General features: G+C 37.4%; 1 protein-coding gene across 4 annotated transcripts in view; it reads right to left on the bottom strand.

Moving 5' to 3' along the window:
• Nucleotides 1–23,728, bottom strand: part of LOC106873602 (transmembrane protein 272) — a 220,705-nt gene that overhangs the window by 68,521 nt on the left and 128,456 nt on the right. For all 4 annotated transcript variants that reach the window (XM_052968519.1, XM_052968517.1, XM_052968516.1 and 1 more), the window contains exon 2: nt 13,505–13,767. In XM_052968519.1, coding sequence (XP_052824479.1) covers nt 13,505–13,729 — 225 coding nt within the window. In that variant the 5' untranslated portion in view covers nt 13,730–13,767. The remainder of the gene's footprint in view (nt 1–13,504; nt 13,768–23,728) is intronic.

Below are 23,728 nucleotides of genomic sequence, written 5' to 3'. Positions count from 1 at the left end.
GAGAGAGAGAGAGATAGAGAGAGAGAGAGAGAAAGAGAGAGAGAGAAAGAGAGAAAGAGAAAGAGAGAGAGAGAAAGAGAGAAAGAGAAAGAGATAGAGAGAGAGAGAAAATCTCGGTATACACCACTCCGCTCTCACTACCTCAATCCACTACTAACACACCGACTCACTCCTATTTTAACTTCTCCTCCTCGCACCATACGCACATCAAGCTCTCCATTCCTTACTCCCAAGTCCTCCGTCTGCGCAGGCTCTGCAGTAACAGCCATGACTTTGCGACTCAGTCTCAACTCATGGCTCGCCACTTCATCCTTCGTGGATATTATGTAGATAGGGTTAAAATCCAAGCTGTATCCTCTTGAAGCACACCTGATTATTCCAGTACTCCAAAGTCATCTGTTGATGCTATATTTGTGTGAGGTATGGATAAGTATTGAAAATTTTGGAAAATATTTTTTTGCAGAGTAATTACATATCAAAACAGGAGATTGTTATTATTTGATTCTCTGTCTGAAGCATTTCTGATAAGAGATATCTAATAGGTTTCTCCTACATGTACGATTTTAGAACTCACATTAGCGAATGAAATATGTCTAATGGTAATAAATGATATAAAAAAAAAAACTTTACCAATCTCCATATATGTGTATAAATGTATCGTTCAAATGCACAGAAAACAAAAGACAAAGACAGATGGGGTAACAAGCAAGTGTATTCGTTTGACGCTCAGGAAGAATGGAAAAGTCTTTGAAGTTTCCAGCCTACGCTCTTCGACAGAAAGGATTGAGAGGGAAAATGGAGAAAGAACGAAAAAAGACGGAGAGAGAAAAAATTGTCGCGATTAACGGTTTAACATAGTGAAATGACCAGAAGAGGCTGAGTGAAGGGGAAATAACAGTGACGCCGCTGAACTAGGGCGCCCAAGTGCGTGTGTGTATGTGAGCGTGTATGTGTGTATGAGGGAGAACGCGTGTGTATGTACGTGTAAGCGAGCTTACGATTATATATATGTATATACATATATTTACAAGAGGGGTGGGTTGGCAGAGTCGTTGAAGCACCAGGCAAAATGTTTTGTGGCATTCAAATACTGCTCTTTATGTTCTGAATCGAAATCATGCCCATGTTGTCTTTCATCCTTTCGTGGTCGATAAAATAATGATACAGTCAAGTACTGGGATCCATAGTATCAAGTAAGCCCTCACCTCAAACTTACTGGTCTTATGTCTAAATGAGGAATAATTAGTTATTGTATATGTGCTCTAATTATAAAAAAAGATTAAGTTAATTGTAGAATTATGTATGAGCATCTAAGCCCTACGTCACGACCCTATTTCCTGAAGGGCGTAAAATCAGACTCCAGTGCAGATAAGTTCATAAAATAGAACAATTGAATAGTCTTCAGAACCAAGTTTGTAGGAAGAAGAATCCACTTGAATGTCTGTCTCAGACCTCCTGTTTCATGAGGTCGGAGCTTAACCGGATTTTGAAGGTTCTTAGCCTGAAAGTACAAGGTTCTCTCTTGAGCGTTATGCCATTTCGTCGCAATGTTAACTCTGAGGAGTTATCGGTCCTCATTTTCTCCTGAGTGTGCTACAGCAACGTGAAATGAAGTCCCTTGTTCAAGGGCACAACTCGTTGCATGGTCTGAGAATCGAACACACGGTCTAACGGAAGCCAAACATTCCTAACCACTAGGCTACATGCCTTTACATGAATCTACTAAATTATATAAAAGTCCTGTATATTCACAATGTTGGGATGTACAATAATATCTGATCTAAAGAATTTGTGAAATACATGACATAAGAATTTTATTCATGAGCAACGTTGCATGTAGAAATCTCACAACGGTAAAATCTCTCTTAAAGAGACAGAGAGGAAATGTTTTATACAAAAGAAATTATAGAACTATCGTATTTGATTGTGGACGAACATATGTGAAGCTCAAGATCCGTTGTGATGATGCTTACCACTGAAGAAACTAACCATCACATAAGTGAGAGGCAAGATAATGTAGCCAGGTATTGAAAAACACTGAAGTAACACTATTACTAAGAATCGTGCTGTCGAATGTAAAGAAGTTTATTATGCAGCATGTATAACACTGTAAATCCGATTAGAGCAGCAACAGCTATATCCGGTCTCTGACGTCAGAAGACATTGTACATAGAGAAATACTGGAGATATTTGTCGATTACTTGAAGTGTATTTAGATATTTTAAGATGAGCTTTAGAAAGATGTAAAATCGTATGTGAGCTGAGCTTATGTCACAGTTTTGAATCTCGGTTGCAAATATTTCACCTCACTGACATCAAGTTAAACTTCTTTTACACGAATCAACAAATGACTTGTTCTACCATTGTTTTTAAATACAGTTTCTTCCTCCCACATTCTCTCGAGTGCTGACAGAAATTTATTTTTCCATTCTTTCGAAATTTTTAAAAGGATAACGTACACAATAGTTGTATTGGATCATCCCATAAATAATGCCGCTTTTTTTTTAACACTTCTTATATTTTTCAAAATTAGGAGGAACAATGATATTTTTAATGTAAAATATACGATCCTTCATTTTCTACAATGCTCTTCCATCTATCTGGTAGACTTGCAAGGACCCTCTTCCAAAATTCACGCCTCCAGTACTCTTCTTACCGCGTCTACAGAATTCATATTTTTACCGTCCAAATGATTTTGAAGACTGCGGAGTAAATGATAATCAGATGGGGCAATGTCCGGCATTATTTCCCATTCAATCTACTCCAGCCTTTGGAATGTCATCCTCGCTGTCTGTGGCTGAGCGTTATCCTGATGGAAGAACACCCTTTCATATTGAAATCAAAGGTGGTCGTTTTTCTTCTAGCGCTGACTTGAATGACTGGCTGAATGACCAAATCCAAGTTTCTCTTCTAGTTCCTCAAAAGTTACGATGGGATTTCATTCAACCAGGGTTTGCAGAACATTCTCGTCGATCTCTACAGATCTCCCAGGACGTGGTTCGTCTTCTAGGCTGCAGTTTCCGGTTCGGAATTTCTGGAACCACTGTTGACACTGGCTTAAGCTTATTGTCTGATCCCCGTACACTGCATTAATATTCCTTACACTTTCCGTTGCGTTGTTGCCTTTATTGAACTCTTAAAGCAAAATATACCGAATATGCTCCTTTGTCATTTTCGTTGTAGCTTTGAATAGCTGCTAAAATCGAACTGCACTCTTCAAAACTTGCACAGAGAATAAAGTGATTTTTTATTTCTCACGAGGGAACATTTTGTCTGGGGCTTCAGCGACCACGAATGAGAGCAAGGAACGACGGTTAGGCGGTAGGTGATGACCGATGCGATGAACACATTGGCCACCTCCGCCCTCCCTTTCAGGGATAGCTACCGCCAAGACCAGGTCTTGACTATGTGGGTCACCCAGCTCCATACCTCGGTCCAGTTCTCTATTTGGAGGTCTAGTCCGAACCAAACTCCAAGCGACTTAATCTGATCCTCCATCCAACGTCCAGCGATGCTGTCAGGAGGCATCGACTAGCCTCTGCAGGTGCCGAACTGCAAGCCGATTGGGTTTTCACGATTAACCTTTGCTCCTGCCACAGTCTCGTAAACCTTAACGGCCTTGCCTACTTTCTGTAGGTGATCCATTTCGGTTACGATAATGGTGCTGTCATCCGCCTAAACTGAGACCGACTTTCCACAACCTAGCTGTCTCGGGATGCCGCTCAATTTTTGCAGCAATGGCTCAAGAGCTATTACGTACAAAAGCGGGAAGAGCGGACACTCTTGACGTTGAACGGCTTAGATAAAAGCCGTTCGCCCGAACTACCGAGTCGATTTTGTTATAAATCTGAATGATCCACATGAGGAAGCCAAGACCTAGGCCGAACTGCGCCAGAATGGACACCAGGTACTAATGAGGTACCCTACCAAAAGCCTTTCACTGGTCTAAATGAACCACTGCCCCGCCCTTGCCAGAATCACTATTAAACCCCTCCAAAGTGTACCGTAGAAGGTGGAGATTATCCTGGATGGTTCTGCCGGGAACGGCACATGTCTGTGCATCCCCGATCAGACCATCTGCGACACGTACCAATCTTTTCGATAACACTTTGGCCAAAATCTTTAACTCTGCGTTTAGCCGAGTGATGGGCCGAAAATTATCAATGAAATCCCCCTTATCCAGTTCCTTTCTGACAAGCGTCACCACTCTCCTGCGCACAGATCTGCCAGTTCACGTAGACATTCACCAGCAGGTGCCCGAAGAAGCCTGGCATACTCTTATACAACTCATAGGGTAGACCATCCAGTCCCGGCGCTTTACCCGCGCCGCAGTCTGCCATAGCTTCAAATACCTCTTCAGGCGAGATCGACCCTTTACAGCACTCCGCATCCCGCCCCGAGAGGCGCGGCAGCCCGGCGAGGAAGTCTGTTAGGTCCCTCCTACTATCCGGTTCGCTCCCACCTCCGAAAAGCTGGGCGAAGTGCTCCTGAAAAGTTTCCTCGGGCTCGTCTATCAACTTACCTCGTTGGTTCGTCAAAGACGGATTGTGACTTGGATTAAGAATAAATGCAAGGTAAAAATTACTATCTGCTTTTATAGCAAGTTGATGCACGTAGTTTATTCCGTGCCCCTCCGACTTTTAGTTCATGAAATTGAAAAAAAAACACACCGCATTATTTATGGGATGACCCAGTATATAATTATATCACTGAACGAAATATAATGGAGATCACAATATATGAGGAAAACAAGCAAGACTGCACACCTAAAAGACAGAAATATAACATTAAAAATTAATTATTCTAGTTCAAACGTGTCTATAGCCAGGATGTATGCATATTTGTCATTTTATTGTAATAAACATTACTAGTTTTATCATGTATATAGTAATTACTAGCATAGGTAACATTTAGTATGTTAATTGTGTTACTTCACCTCCCTCTCACACCCCTAAATCCTAACGTTCCCTTCGACATGCCCTCATTGAGAACCTCTTGTGACCAGATCAATGTTTCTCATGGGATTGCAGTTGTAAGAAGTGGAGAGGTTTGCATACTATGCTTAATATAATTAGGATGGTTTACAACTGGCCCAACACCATAGCACAGGGAAAGGAATTATGAGAATAAACACTATTGTCTCAAGTTCGCTTCGAGTTCAGTCCCATTGCTTGGCACCTTGGGCAAATGCATTTTAACCCCGAAACAATCAATGCGTTATTAGACGGAACCACGTCATTGATGTATAGTCTAGATAGTCTAGCAACGTAAACAAATTGCATTGGTGTCTATTAATCGAGAATTATGGTAGCAACTCTCCGGAAATTTACCTTCTGCCTTACGATGTTCACAAAGCAAATTATAAAAAATTTAGAACACATCTGAATCTGAAATATTGATCGTATTTATAATCTTATTGTCTATTTGCCCTAATTGTCCGAGACATCCGCTGAATGATAGAACAAAATATAATATCGATTGGGAAAACAGCTCGACCTATAAAGAACTACTAATAGCATATGAGAAGGATTTGTTGGATTAACACACATTGAGAATCTTAATATTTTATCTATATACTGATTGATTTGTTGAAGCGTACCAAACCTACTTAAACACTCAAAGAATATGTCTTCAGACTGGCATTGTTGATTCTCTTACTAACAATTATATCTCAAGAAATATATGGAGTAAGAAGCTTAAAATATCTGTGGCAGACTGAATACTATAAAAACAATAAGAAGTTGGTGCATAGTTGCCAAAAGATTAAATGCAATGAAGTTTAAATTTACAAAAGAAAATAGAGACAAACTTGAAATAATCCTTTCTACTATATACACAAAGCCTGAAATTTTTGGGGAGCGGGATACAGATTTCAACGATTCCAGAACTTCACTGGTGCTTATTTTATCGACCCTGAAAGTTTGAAAGGCAAAGTCGGCTTCAGCGGAATTTGAACTCTGAATGTGAAGACGAACGAAATGCCGCTGAGCATTTTGTCCGGCGAGCTAATGATTGTGTCAGGTCACTGTCTTACAAAGTTGAAATAATGGGAACACTATCGAAAGCAACAGTGTATTTATTATTATAATCTATATTATAAAGGAGAAAGCTGCTTATTAATTAGGTATGTAACAGTTACTAAAAGAAAGCAATTATTAAAGACTTGTCCGTCAGGAAATTTTTTTATAAATTCCTGTTTTAAGGAATTTCCTATAATTTCGATATCTGAAGTTTATTGAATTTTTGCGCTCCAATTTTTCACAAATTTAAATATTTGTTGCATTCACTGCAGAGTATTCCGTCTTTATTTACAAAGTCTCTCACTCTCTATTTTAATGTTTTCATTTCAAGTTTTAATTTACTATTTACAAAACCCACAGTTTATTCTGTATACGTAATGTAAAAACATTATTTATTGAATGAAAATTTGTTTGTATACCAGTATAATTTTTGTAGAAAAAAAAATGGAAAAGTGATTTTGGTTGTTTGGAACACCGATTTTGGCCATTTTTTTATATTTGAAAACCATGGGAGGAGCCTTTTCGGTAAAAAAAATTTCAGAGGAAAAGGTGAACTTTTCAAGGAAGGATTGGCTGTTGTTTCTACCCCCCACACACTTTTTTTCCCTCTCACATGTATTGATGTTTTTTCAATATTTTTCTCCCGTTAAACACATTTTATGGAATTATGATGCCGAAGCACGCGTGGTCCATTTGTAAGATATAAGCAACAAAAATAAATTATCGCTTTCATCGACACCTGTATTCAACTCGTGCTTATTTTATCGATCTCGAAAGGATGAGAGGCAAAGTCGACCTCGGTAGAATTTGAACTCAGAACGTAAAGACGGACGAAATGCGGTAAGCATTTTCCTGGCGTTTTAACAATTCTGCCAACAACAACAACAACAATAATAATCCTTTCTACTATAGGCACAAGAGCTGAAATTTGATGCGAGGGCACTAGTCGATTACATCGACCCCAGTGTTTCATTGATCGATCCCGAAAGGCTGAAAAGCAAAGTCAACCTCGGCGGGATTTGAATTCAGAACAGAGTAACGGGAGAAATACCGCTAAGCATTTGGTCCGGCATGCTAACGGTACTGCCAGCTCACTGCCTTAATAACAACAACAACAACAATAATAGACTACCATCAACATAGTGCATCCATCCTGAAATAGACACAAGCGGAGATTAACCAGCTCGATCGCACTATCCGAAAGACAATGAAAATGTATGGTGCCCTCCGCCCTAAGGCAAATGTACACAGGATCTACATGAAGCGGGATAAAGGTGGACGTGGGATGATTATCGTACAGAAATGCATCAGCAGTGAAAGAAGAAACATGCCAGAATATTTGGTAAAAAGCAAAGAAGACCTGCTACAGTATACTGCTAATGCTAATGTAGGAGTTAACAAAAATGGACTTGAGTGTGCTCATGAATTCCGATCAAGAACAGCCAACGAGAGAAAAGAGACCCTGCACCGTATAGAATTACATGGTCCGTTCCACCGTGAAACCAACAAATTAAAAGACCAGGAAGCATCATGGAGATAGGAATTGAAATCACGATCTCTAGCTAAAGATAACGCAATTAGTAGTAGTAATAATAATAATGATGATGATGATAATGATAATTGAAGTATTGAAAATGCGAAGCACGTAGGTGAAAATAATACCAATAATAATTGAAGCATAGAGTATGATAAAAAAAAAACCTGAACAAAAACATAGAAGCTGTACTTGTACTCTCAACACTATACACTATCCAACGAAATAGCCCTGCTAGGAACAGCAAGGTGGAGGCACATGGCCTAGTGGTTAGAGCAGAAGACTCGCAGTCAAGGGATCGCGGGTTCGAATCTCAGACCGGGCGATGTGTATGTTTATGAGCGAAACACCTAGGCTCCACGCGGTTCCGGCTGAAGGTAATGATGAACTTCTGCTGACTCTTTCGCCACAACTTTACATCGAATGAAAATTCAAAATGAAATTTCAAATTATTCTGAAATGGGGAGAAAAAGACACCTTATGCCCAATACTCCATAACATTCGAGCAAAAAAAAAAAAAAAAAAAAAAAAAAAAAAAAGAAAAGAAAAGAAAGAAAACAGAAAAAAATGACTGTTTCAGAAGCTGAGTTAAAGGGCGAAACAAAATCTCTGATTTTAGTTGCACATGAAAGATAATGGCCGAGCCACGAATAATTACTAAAGCAAAAATAATGTAAAAAGATGTTAACATCAATTGCAGACTGTTTAATTAGTACAATGAGACATTAAGTGACTCCATCATTTCTGGCTGCACAGTCGTTGCCAAGTCGAAGTATATTCAGAAACACGATCAAGTTGGCAGCCATGTCTACTGGACAACATGCCGACACTTCGACGTCGATTATACCATTCCTGTTTGAATCGAAATAGCGCCAAAATAAATTACAAGACAACAAAAAACAACGCTCATTTCCCTGTATTACACTGGGGAACATGGTTTTGTCGTCTAGTGTTGGAGCCATGTTTCCTGGTAATTTGGAGGTGCTGATTTGAAAAATGAAATCCGTTTTGCTCTATCACGTCAAAATATTTCACAAACTCAAATGTCCATTTTTCAACATTTCTAAGGCTAGATTTGGCTTCATCAAATGCAGACCTAAGTATGGGGTTTTGACATAACTTCGGAAATAGTTTTTCAAGTTTTTCAGTTTTTCAATATTGTTTAAAGTAAATGTGGAAACATAAGTCATGATATGAGTATTTTCAGTAAATAAAAAGCATCCAACTTTCACTATTTTAATCTAACCAGTTTTAAATGTCATGATGATGACAGAATTGTTCTTTTTACAATTAGATGTTAATAAACAACACATTTCTGTGGTCCTTGACATCATACACGTATCATATTTGTGGAATTTGCCTTCAGATATGTCCATGCTGTGCTTGATTTAGTGTGACAATCATTGCAAATGACTAACTTGTAAACCAGGTGAGACATGTTTTGTAGGGCTTAAATATATGTTTTGTATTTCAGAAACATGATCAGCTGTGAGAGAAAAAAATGCAAAAATAACTCCGATGTTAGTCCAAGAACGTGTATTACATATCTGCATAAGCTTGGGTATTATGGACGAGCAGCTAGAAGAAAACATCTTCAACCAATTAATATCAAATAAAAGATTTTGAAAATTAAAAGTGTCTACTTACTTGCTGCATGTCTGTGTATATTAACTCATTAATTTAGGTCTTATGAATGACAATGTATTTATGGAGTGACTTTAGAGAAGTAGATTACAGGCTTGCAGAGGAGTTCGAGATAGGGTTTCGATTGCAGTTTGGAGCCGTGTCATTTTTATGTAAACTAAATTTTGCTCACAGAGAACTGAGATAAATAACATAGAACTAAACATTTTTTTATTAAAACTTGTACACAAGAAACCCCCTGGCTTCATCAAGGAACATACAATTCGTTTTGCAAAATGCCATGAAATGAAGCGCTGGAAACTAAAAATACTCAATTACAAGAAAAATACTCAATTACAAGAAAAAAAAATATTGCTTTCCTTTTCTTGAGAGGAGGTAATGAAATTAGAAGAAAGATTCACAGAGAAAATTGAAGGAAAAAATGAGAAATGCGAAGGAAATACAGTAGTTTACAGTTCATTATCCGTAACACGGTTAATCAATATTGGTTGTTTGGGAGAAATCTCTTGGCACGCTTCATGGTCATTGTTGTTTGTCAACCGAAGAATATCGTGACTGGAGATATTATAACATCAATATGAAAGAAACTTAAAAAGCAATTTATAAATAATCGAAAATAAAAGATTTTGTAGTAGAGAAAGGTAGATTCAATCTCTGCCTATCCCTTTTTCTCTTTTTCTAATAGTTCTCCTTGCTCCTTACTGTACCGTTTTTTTCAGCTCTGCCTTTCTAATATACATAAAAAAGGGGGTTATTTTTCTTCTCCACATATATTTCCGCTTCAACAAACAACATTCTTAAGGTTTCACTTAGTGAATGAATTCATATAATTTTATTGTTAATGACATTTTGTATTTTTTCTCCTAATGTAAAGCTTCTCTTCACTTGGCTGTTTGTAAAAAAAAAAAGAATCAAATACGATTCACTGAAAACATATTTGAGATGGAAACAAATTAAACGGATGTGCAGCTCTGAAAACACTTCTATTAACTCCACAGTGATATGAAGTCCAATAAATAGAAGGTGTGAGTTTTAAGTATAATTGATAGAATAATCTGTAATTGAAGATTGAAAGTTTGGCAACGTTTTTCACAATAACTCTACAAACTATCTCCACCAAATTGACATATCAATTACGACCTGACGCAAAAGCAATAGTACAAGAATATGGAAGCGTGAAAATAAGAAAACCATGCAATTGTAAAGCAAGAATAACAAACGATTTTAAGATTACATATTGCAGTAGGTGTTGTTGAATAAACCAATTCCACTACTTTTGCCTGATGATGAAAGACAAATTTGATTCAGGAGAAACTTTATAAACTTAGGTCGTAAAGTGACATAACAAATGAAAGAAGCTTGAATATATTATATAAATAATCGCCAATAGATTTTATAGCAGAGAAAGATGGATAAAATAATGAGAAACATTACCACAGTGTTTTACCCACACGCCACTATGTGATTTTTAAACTGCATACGGATTGGTCAAAACCGTATTCTAAAAATTCAGCTTGTTGGAGCGTTCTAAGAGGTCATACAATTGTCAAGAACTCAACTCTCAGGTAAACAACTTTTGAAACCTGATGATTACTCTATGTATGAAAGTATTAATTTAACTTTATGAGCATTACAAAAGATTTTTTTAATGTTTAAATGCCTTAATAAAAACATGAAAGCTAGAGCATGTTTTGACTTTATTCAACTGATATATTATTTTATACACATTCACACAAATTCGAAACAATATATATATATATATATATATATATATACACACACACACACACACACATTATATATATATATGCTTACACACATACATATATGCACACGCGCGCGCGTGCACATATATACATATATATATATATATGCTTATTTTGCTTATGACGGTCCACCAAAGTGATAACAGCGTCGATCCAATACATTCATTCTCCACCGCGTCCAGTACAGTGTTGCTCATAGGAGCGGACGTGCCTGACATGACCGATATGAGACAGGCAGATCCCATGGAACTGAGGGAACTGAAGGTGACCCGGAACTGCAGACGCAGGGTTTGATGATGACGTCTCCACCTTTCTTCATGCAGTCTCCTGTGTTCGGTTTCAAAGCGCTCTATTACAACATCTAGGGACTTTAACCGATCTGAAGGGATGCCGTATCATATGAAAGACCACTTGAAATGATCATGAAAATTAAGTTTTGGACGTCAATGAGCCCCACCTCCAGTCGCGATCCCGTTGAAGACCATTTTGAGAGCCGGTTACCCAGCGTCCAAATCACATGGTCAAGCCAGCAAAGACGACGACGAAGGACGCAGGCTTCAACGCTGTAGATTCCAACCCACAGGAGGAGCTCAGTATGAGACACGTTATCCTTCCGTGTGAAATCTTTGGAATGATTTGATATGCAACACTTCCGGTTATCTGATCTGGTGCCGATAAAGGGTCCAGCACTCAGAGGAAGGATACACAGACAACTCGATAAACGAAGATTTTTGTATTAGCTCCAATGTTCTTGTGCCGAAAGATTCGTTCGCTGAGTCCCTCGAATGATGTAGAAGCCAAGTCGATCCGACGGAGTATCTCCTCGTCAAGACATCCAGTGTTAGAGATCGTGCTTCCGAGACAGTAGAATGAATCCGCTTGCGCTAGAGGAGCATCGTGAATAAGGACAGGGTGAAGGGGAGATGAGTACGGGAAGGATGAATGGAAATCTTGAGTTTTACGATGATTTACTTGACGACCGAGCCGAGAATAGACACTGTCCATTGTGTTCGTCATGTGTTGAAGAGATGCGGAGATATGAGATGGTGCAGCTGAATCGTCAGCCTACTGAATCTCGTTCACTATGGTTGAGAGTATATTTGATGTGGCTTCAGTCGGCGAGTGTTAAATATGCAGAGGAGAAGAAAACTTATGAATTCAAGGACTCGATTAGGAGAATCTTCGGTCCATGCAGAGAGGTGAATACTCTGGTGAGATCATCCAATGGCACCTTACTGAGAAGGAAAACTGCAATACTTCATAAGTTGGTCGAACATTTTCAAGAACTTCTAAATCGGTCCAACACCACGGACCCAACGGTCCTATCCTACAGAACTTGTCAACCCAATAACAATTTATGAGGTTCAAAGGGCAATCCACGGTCTCAAAAACAAGAAGTTTCCCATTAATGACGGGATCCTGAGTGAGATCAACAAGTATGGTGCGCCTTACCTTACGTACCATCTTCACTCTTTATTTCTTCTCTGTTGGTAGGGTAGGCTATACCTAGCGCGTGCAAACACTCCAATATCGTCCAATCTACAAAGGAGACCGTGAAGAGTTCAGCGACAGCAGGAGAATCTCTCTTCTGGATAACGCCGATACGATCCTCTCTCGTATTCTCCCCCAACATTTTCTACTTCATGATATCAACCTATTTATGCCCGAGTCTCAATGTGGATTTCGACCAGAAAGAAGCACTTCTGACATAATATCTGTAGTATGTCTTCTATTTGAAAAGGCGAAAATACACTCACTCTCTCTCTCTCTTTCTCTATCACACTCACACACACACACACACACACACACACACACACACACACACACACACACACACACACATTCAAAGGAAACGTTATTGTATTTTTATTTGTCATTTAGTTATGTCCCAATCTGGCGTAACTCACGATCATCAAAATATTGCCATGCCCCATCTTAAGAAACTCTACCGATTCTGCTAATCCACTATTCTGCTAATCCACTATTCTGCTAATCCACTATTTTGCTAATACATCAAGGCAAATAGATTATGTTAAATTTGGTAAAAGGTTCAACATATTATCTTTAAACAAAATGCTTTCAGGGAATATCTATTTTCACTTTCGAATGATTTACCTTTTCTACCGTGCTTATATTTCGAGTCACATAAACCTTGTTAATATTGTTGTAGATTCCATGTAGTGTAATATAATATAATATATAATAAGTTGATCAAATTCAAGCATTTGTTAGATAACCAAGGCCGTTAACCTTTTGGCATTATCCTTATTGGAAGATTTCCAACTGAAAGGAATTATTGATCGTGGAACAAGACATGTAAAATAGAGAAAAACCACATTATGTTAAATTGAATGGAGGTATAAGCACACTACCCTGTAATAGCGCTCTGGTATTTGAAAGGAAGACTACAACAGTTGATATGAGATGAAGGTCAATAACTGTCACACTTTTGGGTGTTATAGTTCATAATAATTGAAGTCAGATAAGGATAATGAGAGGAAAAGGTGTTTTAAGATAATAAACCGACGTAAAATATTTACCACAATTGTTCCGACAATATTCTTTGCGGGGGGTGATGAAGCGTTAGTTGAGGAATCCTTGTCTTCTGATTCTGTGCTGTCCATAACAACAATAGCAGGTGTTAGGCCCGGTGTAGGTCTCTTAGTCGACCCGCCTCGTGATGGAGTCCGTTTCATCGACTGGCTTCGTGAATGAGTGCCGCGGCTTTTCCGAACCATCGTACCTTTCCTTGTTAACATGGACATCTTTTCAGGTTAGTCTCGTTGAAGTTCACAAGAAATGCCTATCAAAAACAAAGTAAAATCATTTTTACTATTAATCTTAGCAGAGAGAGTGGTAAAATAGAAATGGTAGAAAACCGGAGGAAATATTCTATAAGTCATAATAATTGTCCTTATAAGATTGTCTCTTGATTTTCTATAGGGTTCATAGCCAACTCTGTATTAACGACTTTTCGTAAACGAATACGACTATATAAACAATGCCATCGAAGACAGAAAGATATGTGATGAATGTATATGCATATTTCGAGAATCATTGTTGTCTCATCAGCACCTCATCCAGCCTATCAACTATCCATGATTACATTGCTTAAGTACCCACTATGTTTAACATACTTAGTCGTGTGTCGTAGTAATATTACGAAGTATAGGTGCATTACCAGTAATTAAACATTCATACCAGTTGTCACAAATGTGAATGTGTTTAAATATGCATATTGTTTTACCTTATTGTGTTACACTGCTGAAGCTAGCAATGGGATTGTGGATAGATGATCGGTTGGATGAGATGCTCATGAGAGAACAATAATTATCGAAATATGCATATATACCCATTACTTATTTTTTCTTTCTTCGATCGCATTGTGTACATTGGCGTATTTGTTTACGAAACGTCGTTACAAGTGCTGGCTTTGAACTCTATAAGAAATCAACGGAGGTATCCTCCTAATGAAACTGAAGCGCTGTTAACACGCGATAAAACACAGTATTGACTTAATAAACCTCAAATATACCTACTAGTGTGACGTAGTCACATAACGAAATACAGTTCCCTTGCCATCAATAAAATGCTTGTCCTGTAGTATATAGAAAGTGGCAACACTTTATCTTCATCACTCAGAGTAGATGTAATAAGTACAAATGATACACTACAGTCGATTTAGTCAGCTACGGTTTATGCTTATTACGCTTAGACAACCGATATCACTACTGGAAGATTTGATATAACTTAGGCTTACTCGAACACCCAAATAACCACTGGTATAATAATATCATTATAGCTTTCTTTTATCCTCCTGATTCAGACATCCCGGATTACCGCTTCACTCACGGAGCTGAGGTCTTTGGTCAATTCCAGAAATCAATATTATTGGAAAGAATGGAAGATGGTAGAATCGGAAGAGTGTGGGACAAAATGTCTTGTGGAATTCAATTAACTCCTTTCAAACTGATTTTTGTTGCCACCTTGATCATCTCTACCTTTTCATTCTTTCGGAATCGTTAAAACAAAGTGCAAGTCACAAGCATTGAAGGTCAATTTAATCGACTGACGCTCTCATTCAAATCTCAGGCCAAATGCTTAGCCGGATTTCGTCCGTCTTTACGTCCTGGCCGTTGCGGCAAAATTTTAAATCATTATTATTATTATTATGATTATTATTATTGTTGTTGTTAAAGCAGCAAGAGCTGCAGAGTCGTCAGCTACATTCTGAGTTCAAATTTCGCCATGGTCGACTTTGCCTTTCATCCTTTCGGGGTCGATAAATTGAGTACCAGTGAAATACTTGAGTCAATGTAGTTGACTAGTCCCCTCCCCTCAAATTTCAGGCGTTGTGCCTTTAGTAGAAAGGATAAAGGATTATTATTATTGCTGTTGTTGTTATTGTTGTTACCGGAAATTTGCTGCGTTCCTGAAGATATAACTCTGTCTTGTTATGTCGAGTGTCGTAGTTGGTACATAATGTTATATACAGTTAATAATGGTGCTATTCAATTATACTATATACATAACACCTGCATCTACTCAATAAACTGTATTTATTAAATTCTCTCTCACATACACAAACATAGATATATATGTGTACAAAATATACATACATCTAAGTATTGTTTATATCCATTAATACAAACACATACATCTGTACTTACACAGGCATGCAAAAATACATTAAATACATATACACTCACAGGTACACACATACACACACACACACACACATACACACACACACACATATATATATATATCAGGCGCAGGTGTGGCTGCGTCGTAAGAAGCTTTCTTCCCAACTACATGGTTCCGGATTCAGTCCCATTGCGTGGAACTTTGAACCATTGGTTTCATGCTAAGAAAAATATCTTAATATCTTAATTCTTCAAATTGATCACATGGTGGGATCATGTTCGTCTTCATCTATATGTAATACGTGTGTGTGTGTGTGTGTGTGTTTGCGCATGCGTGTTTTGTGTTTGTCCTCGCCCTGCTTTACAATCAGTCATCGTTTGTTTACGTCGACTGTAACTTCTTGTTTCGAGAAAAGAAACCTATAGTATAAATACCAAACCTAACAGAAGTAAGTACTGGTGGTGATTTGTTCGACGAAAACCGAGGCGGTGCTCCAGTATGGTCGGAGTCCCATGGCTTAAACAAGCAAAAAGTAGAAGAAAAAGTTCTTTAGTTCTTTTCTCGAATGAGAAGTATTTGTTATGGGTTTCGTAGAAAATTTTTATGTTTCATAAATATGAATAGTCCTCACATTGGATTTCCAGCGATTAAAATTGATTTCTTCTCGGAAAAACAAACAAATAAACAAACTGTTCGATTATAATCTGATTTAAACATTGATATGTAAAGTGATATAAAATTCAGAGAAGATTTTTATATATTATTTATGATTGGTAAAGAATATAGACAAAATGAAATTTCTAGTAAAAGGTCATTTATTGACGGAATTTTAGTTTCCATGGTAAAGTGTGCCTTCCTATTTGTTTTTCTTCAGACTAATTTTTGGGTGACATATTTGAAAGTCAAATGACTGTTTGACTTTACAAATATTGATATTACAATAAAAATGGAAGACTAATTATTAGACTTGAATTCAAGGATTAACTTTTTATTCTAAATTAAAGACTACCGATAAAGAACATACATAATATTTTCAATATTTTCATGTTTCCGTTGCTTTCCTGCCCCACAACACCGTTTCTCTTATTCTGTTTACAGGTATAAAGTTCTTAGTTTTCTATTTTGAATTTTAATTATTTTTCTGTCTTTTTATTTCCACTTTTTATCGTCATAATTTTCATTTATGACTTTTCATTTCTTTCTTATCACTGCTATTACTTTCTTTGCTCTTTTAGTTTTTTTTCCAGTTTGCATTTTATGAACTTGTAAGAATAATTAAAACATAGTTTATCATAAATGAATATTAAATTTTATTCTGCAATAACGGCATCTAAATTGCCCAATACCACAATAATATATAATTTCTTTCTTTTCAAGAGCCATTCACCGACTCCTGGTTATAGTTCCGTAAACACCATAATTAAAACCCTTTAGCTTACATTAATCAGAGAAAAAGCACTTGCAAAATAACATGTTTCTCGTAAACATATGAATTTGAAACAACAGCCATAGTTTTAGATCGAATATATTTAATGTCTCGGTGTTGCTGAGCAATAAAAGTGGACCGTGTTTTACTATAAATTTGTTGAACGTGCATTAATCAACAAGTTGGGGCATCACAAAAAAATCTTAATACTTGTTTGTATATATGAAGCTAATTAGCCTTGCAAATCTTACTTTTACTAAAGATAAATTTATGTGAGAATTTTAGGTTTGTACTAATGCGAATAAACTATACGTTAATTATATATTACTTACAATTTATAACGATTTATTGAATATAACGATAAATAGAATAACCCACACCTGATAGGTGATTTTTTTTTATATACCTACTTAGGAAGAACGTTAAAGTTTATACTTAACAGAAGAGGCTTAATAAGGCGAAAACATGTGCAGAGTTGTTTTCTGAAATTGCTGAAAAAAAAAATCAAAATAATGTTAGTCAATGCCTAACATTAAATTTTTTCCCCCACGATGAGGATTGTTTTTTCATCACCGCAACATTATATCTCGCATTATGAGCCTGCATTAAATACGTTAACGTAAACTTAACTCATTAAAAGCTTGTTGGTTTGTTCCTCACAAAACATAGTGGGGCTGTCAGGATATGAACGATGAATCTAAGAGTTCATCGTCCATATCTTCCTACATATTTACACTTTATCTACTCAATTGTTCTGTCTTTATTTCACCGTGATCCTCAGTCTCATTCGCAATCGATCTCTAGTTTTATGATTTATCTAACCTTACACACACACACACACAGATGCTAAGTGGTCAAGTATGGGTACTACAGAAGCTGATTGACATTATTTGGCATATAAAGTTCATTCCTTTTAGCCAGTTCAAGTTAAGAGATGGAATTATTTGTTGGTTGACTGCCAGTGACCACTCGGCGGTTGCAAAATGGGAATAACTCTGGTGCAATAGTTAGGGCAACTTCTCATGTTTTCGTTAGAAAATATAGTCAATTAAAAATTTTAGTGCTAATTATCCAACAATACTAAAAATTAAAGGCGAGTGGTCCATGTGGTCAGAGTTTACTCGCATGGTCATAAATTCAATTATCAGACTGGCGGTGCGTTCTGTTTTTGAGCTAAATCTTCATTTTGTGCTGTTCCGGCCCACTCAGCTGCAGAGGACTGGCGTTCCGTTCAGATGAAATGTTGACGTGCCCAGCGAGCCAGCAGAGTTGTATTATTCGAAAATTCAAGCAATGTGAGGAAGCGCATTGTCACAGAAAGGAACACAGAAATAAACAGGGAGAGAAAATAGAAAAAGGTTCAGTGGCTAGCGATCTATCATGGCGAATACCGGACAGAGGGGCCACACAGGAGAGCTGATGAGCGCAGGGTTACATAAGTGGACTGTTACCTAACATTCCGTTGAACCCCTAGTGCGAAACCGATTGGTAAGATTGGCTGTAAAAGATATATAATACTATATACGCAATACACACATATACTACTTAGGTATTTGTAAATTCACAAATAAATACAAGCTTATTGGTACGTGTGAGCACGCACGTACACAAATATATCATTATACATGTCTCTTTTATGGATATTTTTTCTTGAGAATCCTATCCATTAGATATATCGTAGCAACTAAAGCTAATGTCTCTCTCACATAATATGTATCTCTAATCGTTACGTTCTGAGCTATTCACATAGAACCCAATACGATATTCAGCAAGCGGATATTGATCGCTAACAACTGTTATAACCTTCAGATTGACTGAAGCAGTAGTTTGTACTTATTTTCGAGATGAGCCATAAAGATTTCCAATATAGATAGGTGTTACCGGAAATGACATTTTCAGTGAAAACATCGACAGAAAAATAAGCAATCTTTTTGATCTTTGCAAGATATTTTCCTTGGCGAAGCTAAAGAAAAGATCAAGCTTTAGTTATTATGTGAAATGGATTGAAAGAGATAAAGATCGTTGATCTTCTTAAGTTAAAAAAAAGTGTTTCAGTTCATGCCCTGAATGTATGAAATATATACAAATATGTAGATTATGTCAGAAGATAAGAATTCAATATAAATAACGGTTATCTCTATTGGACGATCTAATTTTCTGAATATATCTGGCTAAGTTTTTTACTTGCTATTGATTCTTTAGATGAACAGAAGAATACTAACCATTTTGACGAAAGGAATGTGAGATCGCATGCAATCATGCTGTTCTTAAGAACATGTTCTGGTGCAGCTAATAATATGTTACAATACAACTGATGATTAAGATACACACATCTACACACATATTCACGCATGCACATGAAATCGCATATATGAAATCCATTACATATATACACACAAACCTAGTCATATATATATATATATGTATACATATGTATATATATATATATATATATATATATATCATTTATATACACACACATATATATGTAAGTTTGTACTATATGCAATAAGTATGTGTGTGTGTATATCTATATTACATATAAATAAGAGTGTATGCTGTTACATGTGTATGTTGAGCCACGAAAGGCACTGAAACGGTTCATCCTCGAGAAAAACAAATTTGATTTTTGAAATCTGCGTCCCATAGAGAAGGTTGTCCGTAAAAAAAAAATATATATAATTAGCTACGAGAAATAATTCAACTTTTAGATCGATATAACTTCTACTCTATCTGCCACCATCAGCCTCTCTATCTCACTCTCTCTCTCTCTCTCTCTCTCTCTCTCTCTCTCTCTCTCTCAAGCATTCCATTCTCTCTATATATTTATCACTTTATCACTCTCTCTGGATAAGTATTATCTTTCAGCATGCTGCCCCCCCTCTCTCTCTCTCTCACACACACTCTCTTTCTCTGCATGGGATATACAATTGCTTTCATTTTATCTAAAGCTTTGTCTTCTAATACTTACTTTCGTTTTATGATACACAGCGACTACGTACAAAATGCTAGCATTGCCTTTCATCCTTTTGGAATCTTTCTCCCCCTCTCGCTGCAATTCAAAATTCCAATCTTAATATATTCGGCTTAAAAACGGCGTTAAAATTTCGTGTCTGTGGAGCATTAATTTCATGAGGAGCAGAGACCTAATGCTAACCGCCAAGACCTACTGGAAATTCACTCTTTTACTTAACCTATTTTATATATTCACTTAACCTGGAGCATATTTATTTCAGTATATGTTGTTCTCAGACGATATAAGACACAATATGAGATTATCAATGAACTAAACAGATAGCTTAAGAATCTCTTCTACATATTTAACACGCCCAAGAAAGACGTCACAAACATTTACTATTTACAAATCAGCTTCACGTATAATATCCTACCAGAGCTCAACTTTAAACTACGCTATCATGCCAGTTTCTCGTTCTCTCATATGCACATGCATAATTTACATCTAGTATTAATCATCACCAGAAGGTGGCGAGCTGGCAGAATCATTAGCACGCCGGACAAAGTACATCGCGACTCTTCGGTCGTCTTTACGTTTTGAGTTCACATTCCGCCGAGGTCGACTTTGCCTTTCATCTTTTCAGGGTCGATGAAATTAGTACCAGTTGAGCACTGGGGTTGATGTATTCGTCTATCTCCTTCCCATCAAATTTTAGGCCAAGTGCCTATAGTAGAATGGATTATTTATGAGTGCACGACGGCGACGAGCTGGTAGAATTATTAGTGCATGGGACGAAATGACTAGCAGAATTTCTTCTGGCTCTTTGTGCTCTGATTTCAAACTCTGCCGAAGTCGATTTTTCCTTTCATCCTTTCGGAGTGATGAAATAAGTACCAGTTAAATACTGGAGATGATATAATCGACTAGCTCCAGCGTCCAAAATTTCGGATCTTGTGCCTATAATGGAAAGAATAATCAATTATCGCAATATCTGACTATTACCTATAATTGTTATCGAGAAAGAAAAAAAGTCTTGTATTTAACTATCTCAGGATTTCTGTTTTCTTTTTGGATGTGACCTAATTTTATTTTGAGAAACAATAAACAAATGCTTTTTTTTTTATTGTTTCTCAAAATAAATTTGGTTTTAAACTTTAATTAGTGTGATGGTATCTAATTCGATAGTTCGACTAACATTTCAGTCCGTATATAGTTTCTTCTTCGTATTTGTTCAAAAACAAACAGATGGATGAATTCAACGGAACCACCAAACAAGTAACGTTCGTACCTACTTTGTGAACGGCAAACGATTAAATGAAAGGTTTTTTTTTCCTTTCCTCATGTCTTTCCATACGTTAAATGATCTCCAGTTAATTCATTATAGCCTATTGATTCCCCATTGGCCAAACATTTAAACAGCATTGTAAATTAGAAAGCTTTGTTAAATGAGTTGTAATCAATACAAATCTAACTAGCTCACGGATGATGTCGAAGACCAGTTTAAATAACCGTAAATGCATTCCTCAGATTTCTATATGTAATTATAGTCTGAAAGGCCTCATAGACAAACCACACTACCAATGTCGGTGCTTAGAAGGATTCGTTAAACACACCTTCCATTTGATGTTTTCTATAATGTTTCTCGCTTCTATTGGAACAGTATTGATTTACCAATTAATCAATGTTTCATTACCTATACATCGATGTTTGTAGGTAAATTGTTATGTTGACATATTTCACCACCTTCAATCATTCACTACACATCTCATGATGTCCTCTTCAACACTAAACACAATTCCTACTAATTTTCTTTCCACCATTCTTCTCTGATGTCGATTTTACAAAAAATACACATATATACGCACATACATATAGACATACATGCATATGTATGTGTGTGTGTGTGTGTGTTTGTGAACACGTGCGTGTGTAAACACACGTATATGTAGACATTACATTTGTATAAAGATTACATCGTGCAAAGCTCTATTAGAGATTTCATATTAACTCTCTCCACACACACACACACACACACACACACACACACACACACACACATATATATGTGTGTGTGTATTATATATACATATATATATATATATATATGATATATATATAATATAGGTTTTTGCTGTCATCTTCGTACGTTTGTCATTCAATTTGACAATCGGGTCATTCAAAGTTACGAAAAAAATGAAGTTCGTCATTCAAATTCATTTTTCGATCATTCAATTTCGCACATTATTCAAATTAAAATGCTCGTCGAGAGCATTCAAATTAGTCGGAATGCGAGGAAGGGTCTTTTCGAGTATTCAAATTCGCACTTGAGCATTCAAGTCCGGAATAAGTTTATTCAATTTAGCTCTAATTTTACATGTGTGTTTTTAATCACATTCTAAGAAGTGACAAACTTAAATGCAATGCTTTGTCATGCAATTTTTATTATGTTGTTATTAGCTACGAGGGAGAAATAGATTTCGTGATTCTTCTGTCCACGAAAGTCTTTTTCACGCAACATTCGTAATCGGTAGGTATCAGCATCACTCTATATCCCTTTCTCTTACACCAACTTTTAATCATGGAACCACGTGTAAGGTACATGCGTCTATCGGACGAAGATACGGTAAGGCTGGTTGACGCCTTCGAGGGGCATCAAACCGATTACCTGAAACTGGCAGACACACTTAGCATTAAAAGGATTACTAACCGATCCATAGTTGCGACCCACCTACGGTCTGGGAGGCGCCACAAGTTGCCCAGAGAAGGTGCTCACCACGTTAAGGTCGAAGAGGAAATGCGAGCCAAGCTCCAGGTGATTATTAATGATAACCTACTCGCAACTCTTCAACAGATGAAGAGGGACTTTCGGTCAATGCTGACTTAGAGACAGCATTGACCGAAAAGCCGCCTGTTTCCGTGTCTGAAATCTCATGCGCTCTAGATGGGATGTTGATAACTATGAAGTTGGCCGAAGACGTCGCAGATGCAATAAATGCCTCAAGAGCTCTGGAAAAGTGCTATGAGTATGCTCATTAGTTCATGGAAGTGGGAGTCGTCAGCCATTGTGTATTCATTGATGGATGTGGGTACATTTGGATCAGGCAGTCTTTTGGACGAGGCCCTCGAGGCGTTCCTGTTCACCGAGTTGTCAACCGTCAGCGTGGGAAAAACTGCAACGCCACTTTTGCAGTGTTGGGAGAAATCGTCCTGGTTCACCACTCCGTTGTGAACGATACCGTTACACGAAACTCTTGAGGGGTTCATGGCGGAAACAGTTTGAGCATGTGCCGACATACTCCCAACGGATGAATCCGTCTACTTGATCTACGCGTGGCCAGACGTTCGTGCCGAGCTCCCGGCTGACGCTGACACCGATCAGTCTGAAACTCCTGCCTCTCTACTCGCCGTTTCTTAGTTGTACGGAAATGGTGCATTCTGCCGTTAAGGCGGCTGTCAAGCGGGACCTCGCTCGAGCTGAGTTGCAGCAAAGGGTTGGCGACCGGGCAGCTGCAGAAGAAGCCAGCATGATCATGGAAGAACGGCGTGCACATGTCATACAACAGGTCGCAAGTCGAAACATCAACACTATCACTCCAGAAAATTGTGTTCATTGGTTTAGACACACCCAGACCTACCTTTCGAGATGCATCGACCGCCAGGAAATAGACGGTTAAATCCTCTCAAATGAACTCCTTATCAAGACTGTGAATCAATAATTATCTGAGTGCACATAGC

The sequence above is a fragment of the Octopus bimaculoides genome, chromosome 6 (genome assembly GCF_001194135.2).
Source record: "Octopus bimaculoides isolate UCB-OBI-ISO-001 chromosome 6, ASM119413v2, whole genome shotgun sequence".
Classification (NCBI taxonomy): Eukaryota; Metazoa; Mollusca; class Cephalopoda; order Octopoda; family Octopodidae; genus Octopus; species Octopus bimaculoides.
The sequence above is the reverse complement of the archived record's forward strand: the minus strand, read 5'-3'. Positions and strand labels throughout refer to the sequence as shown.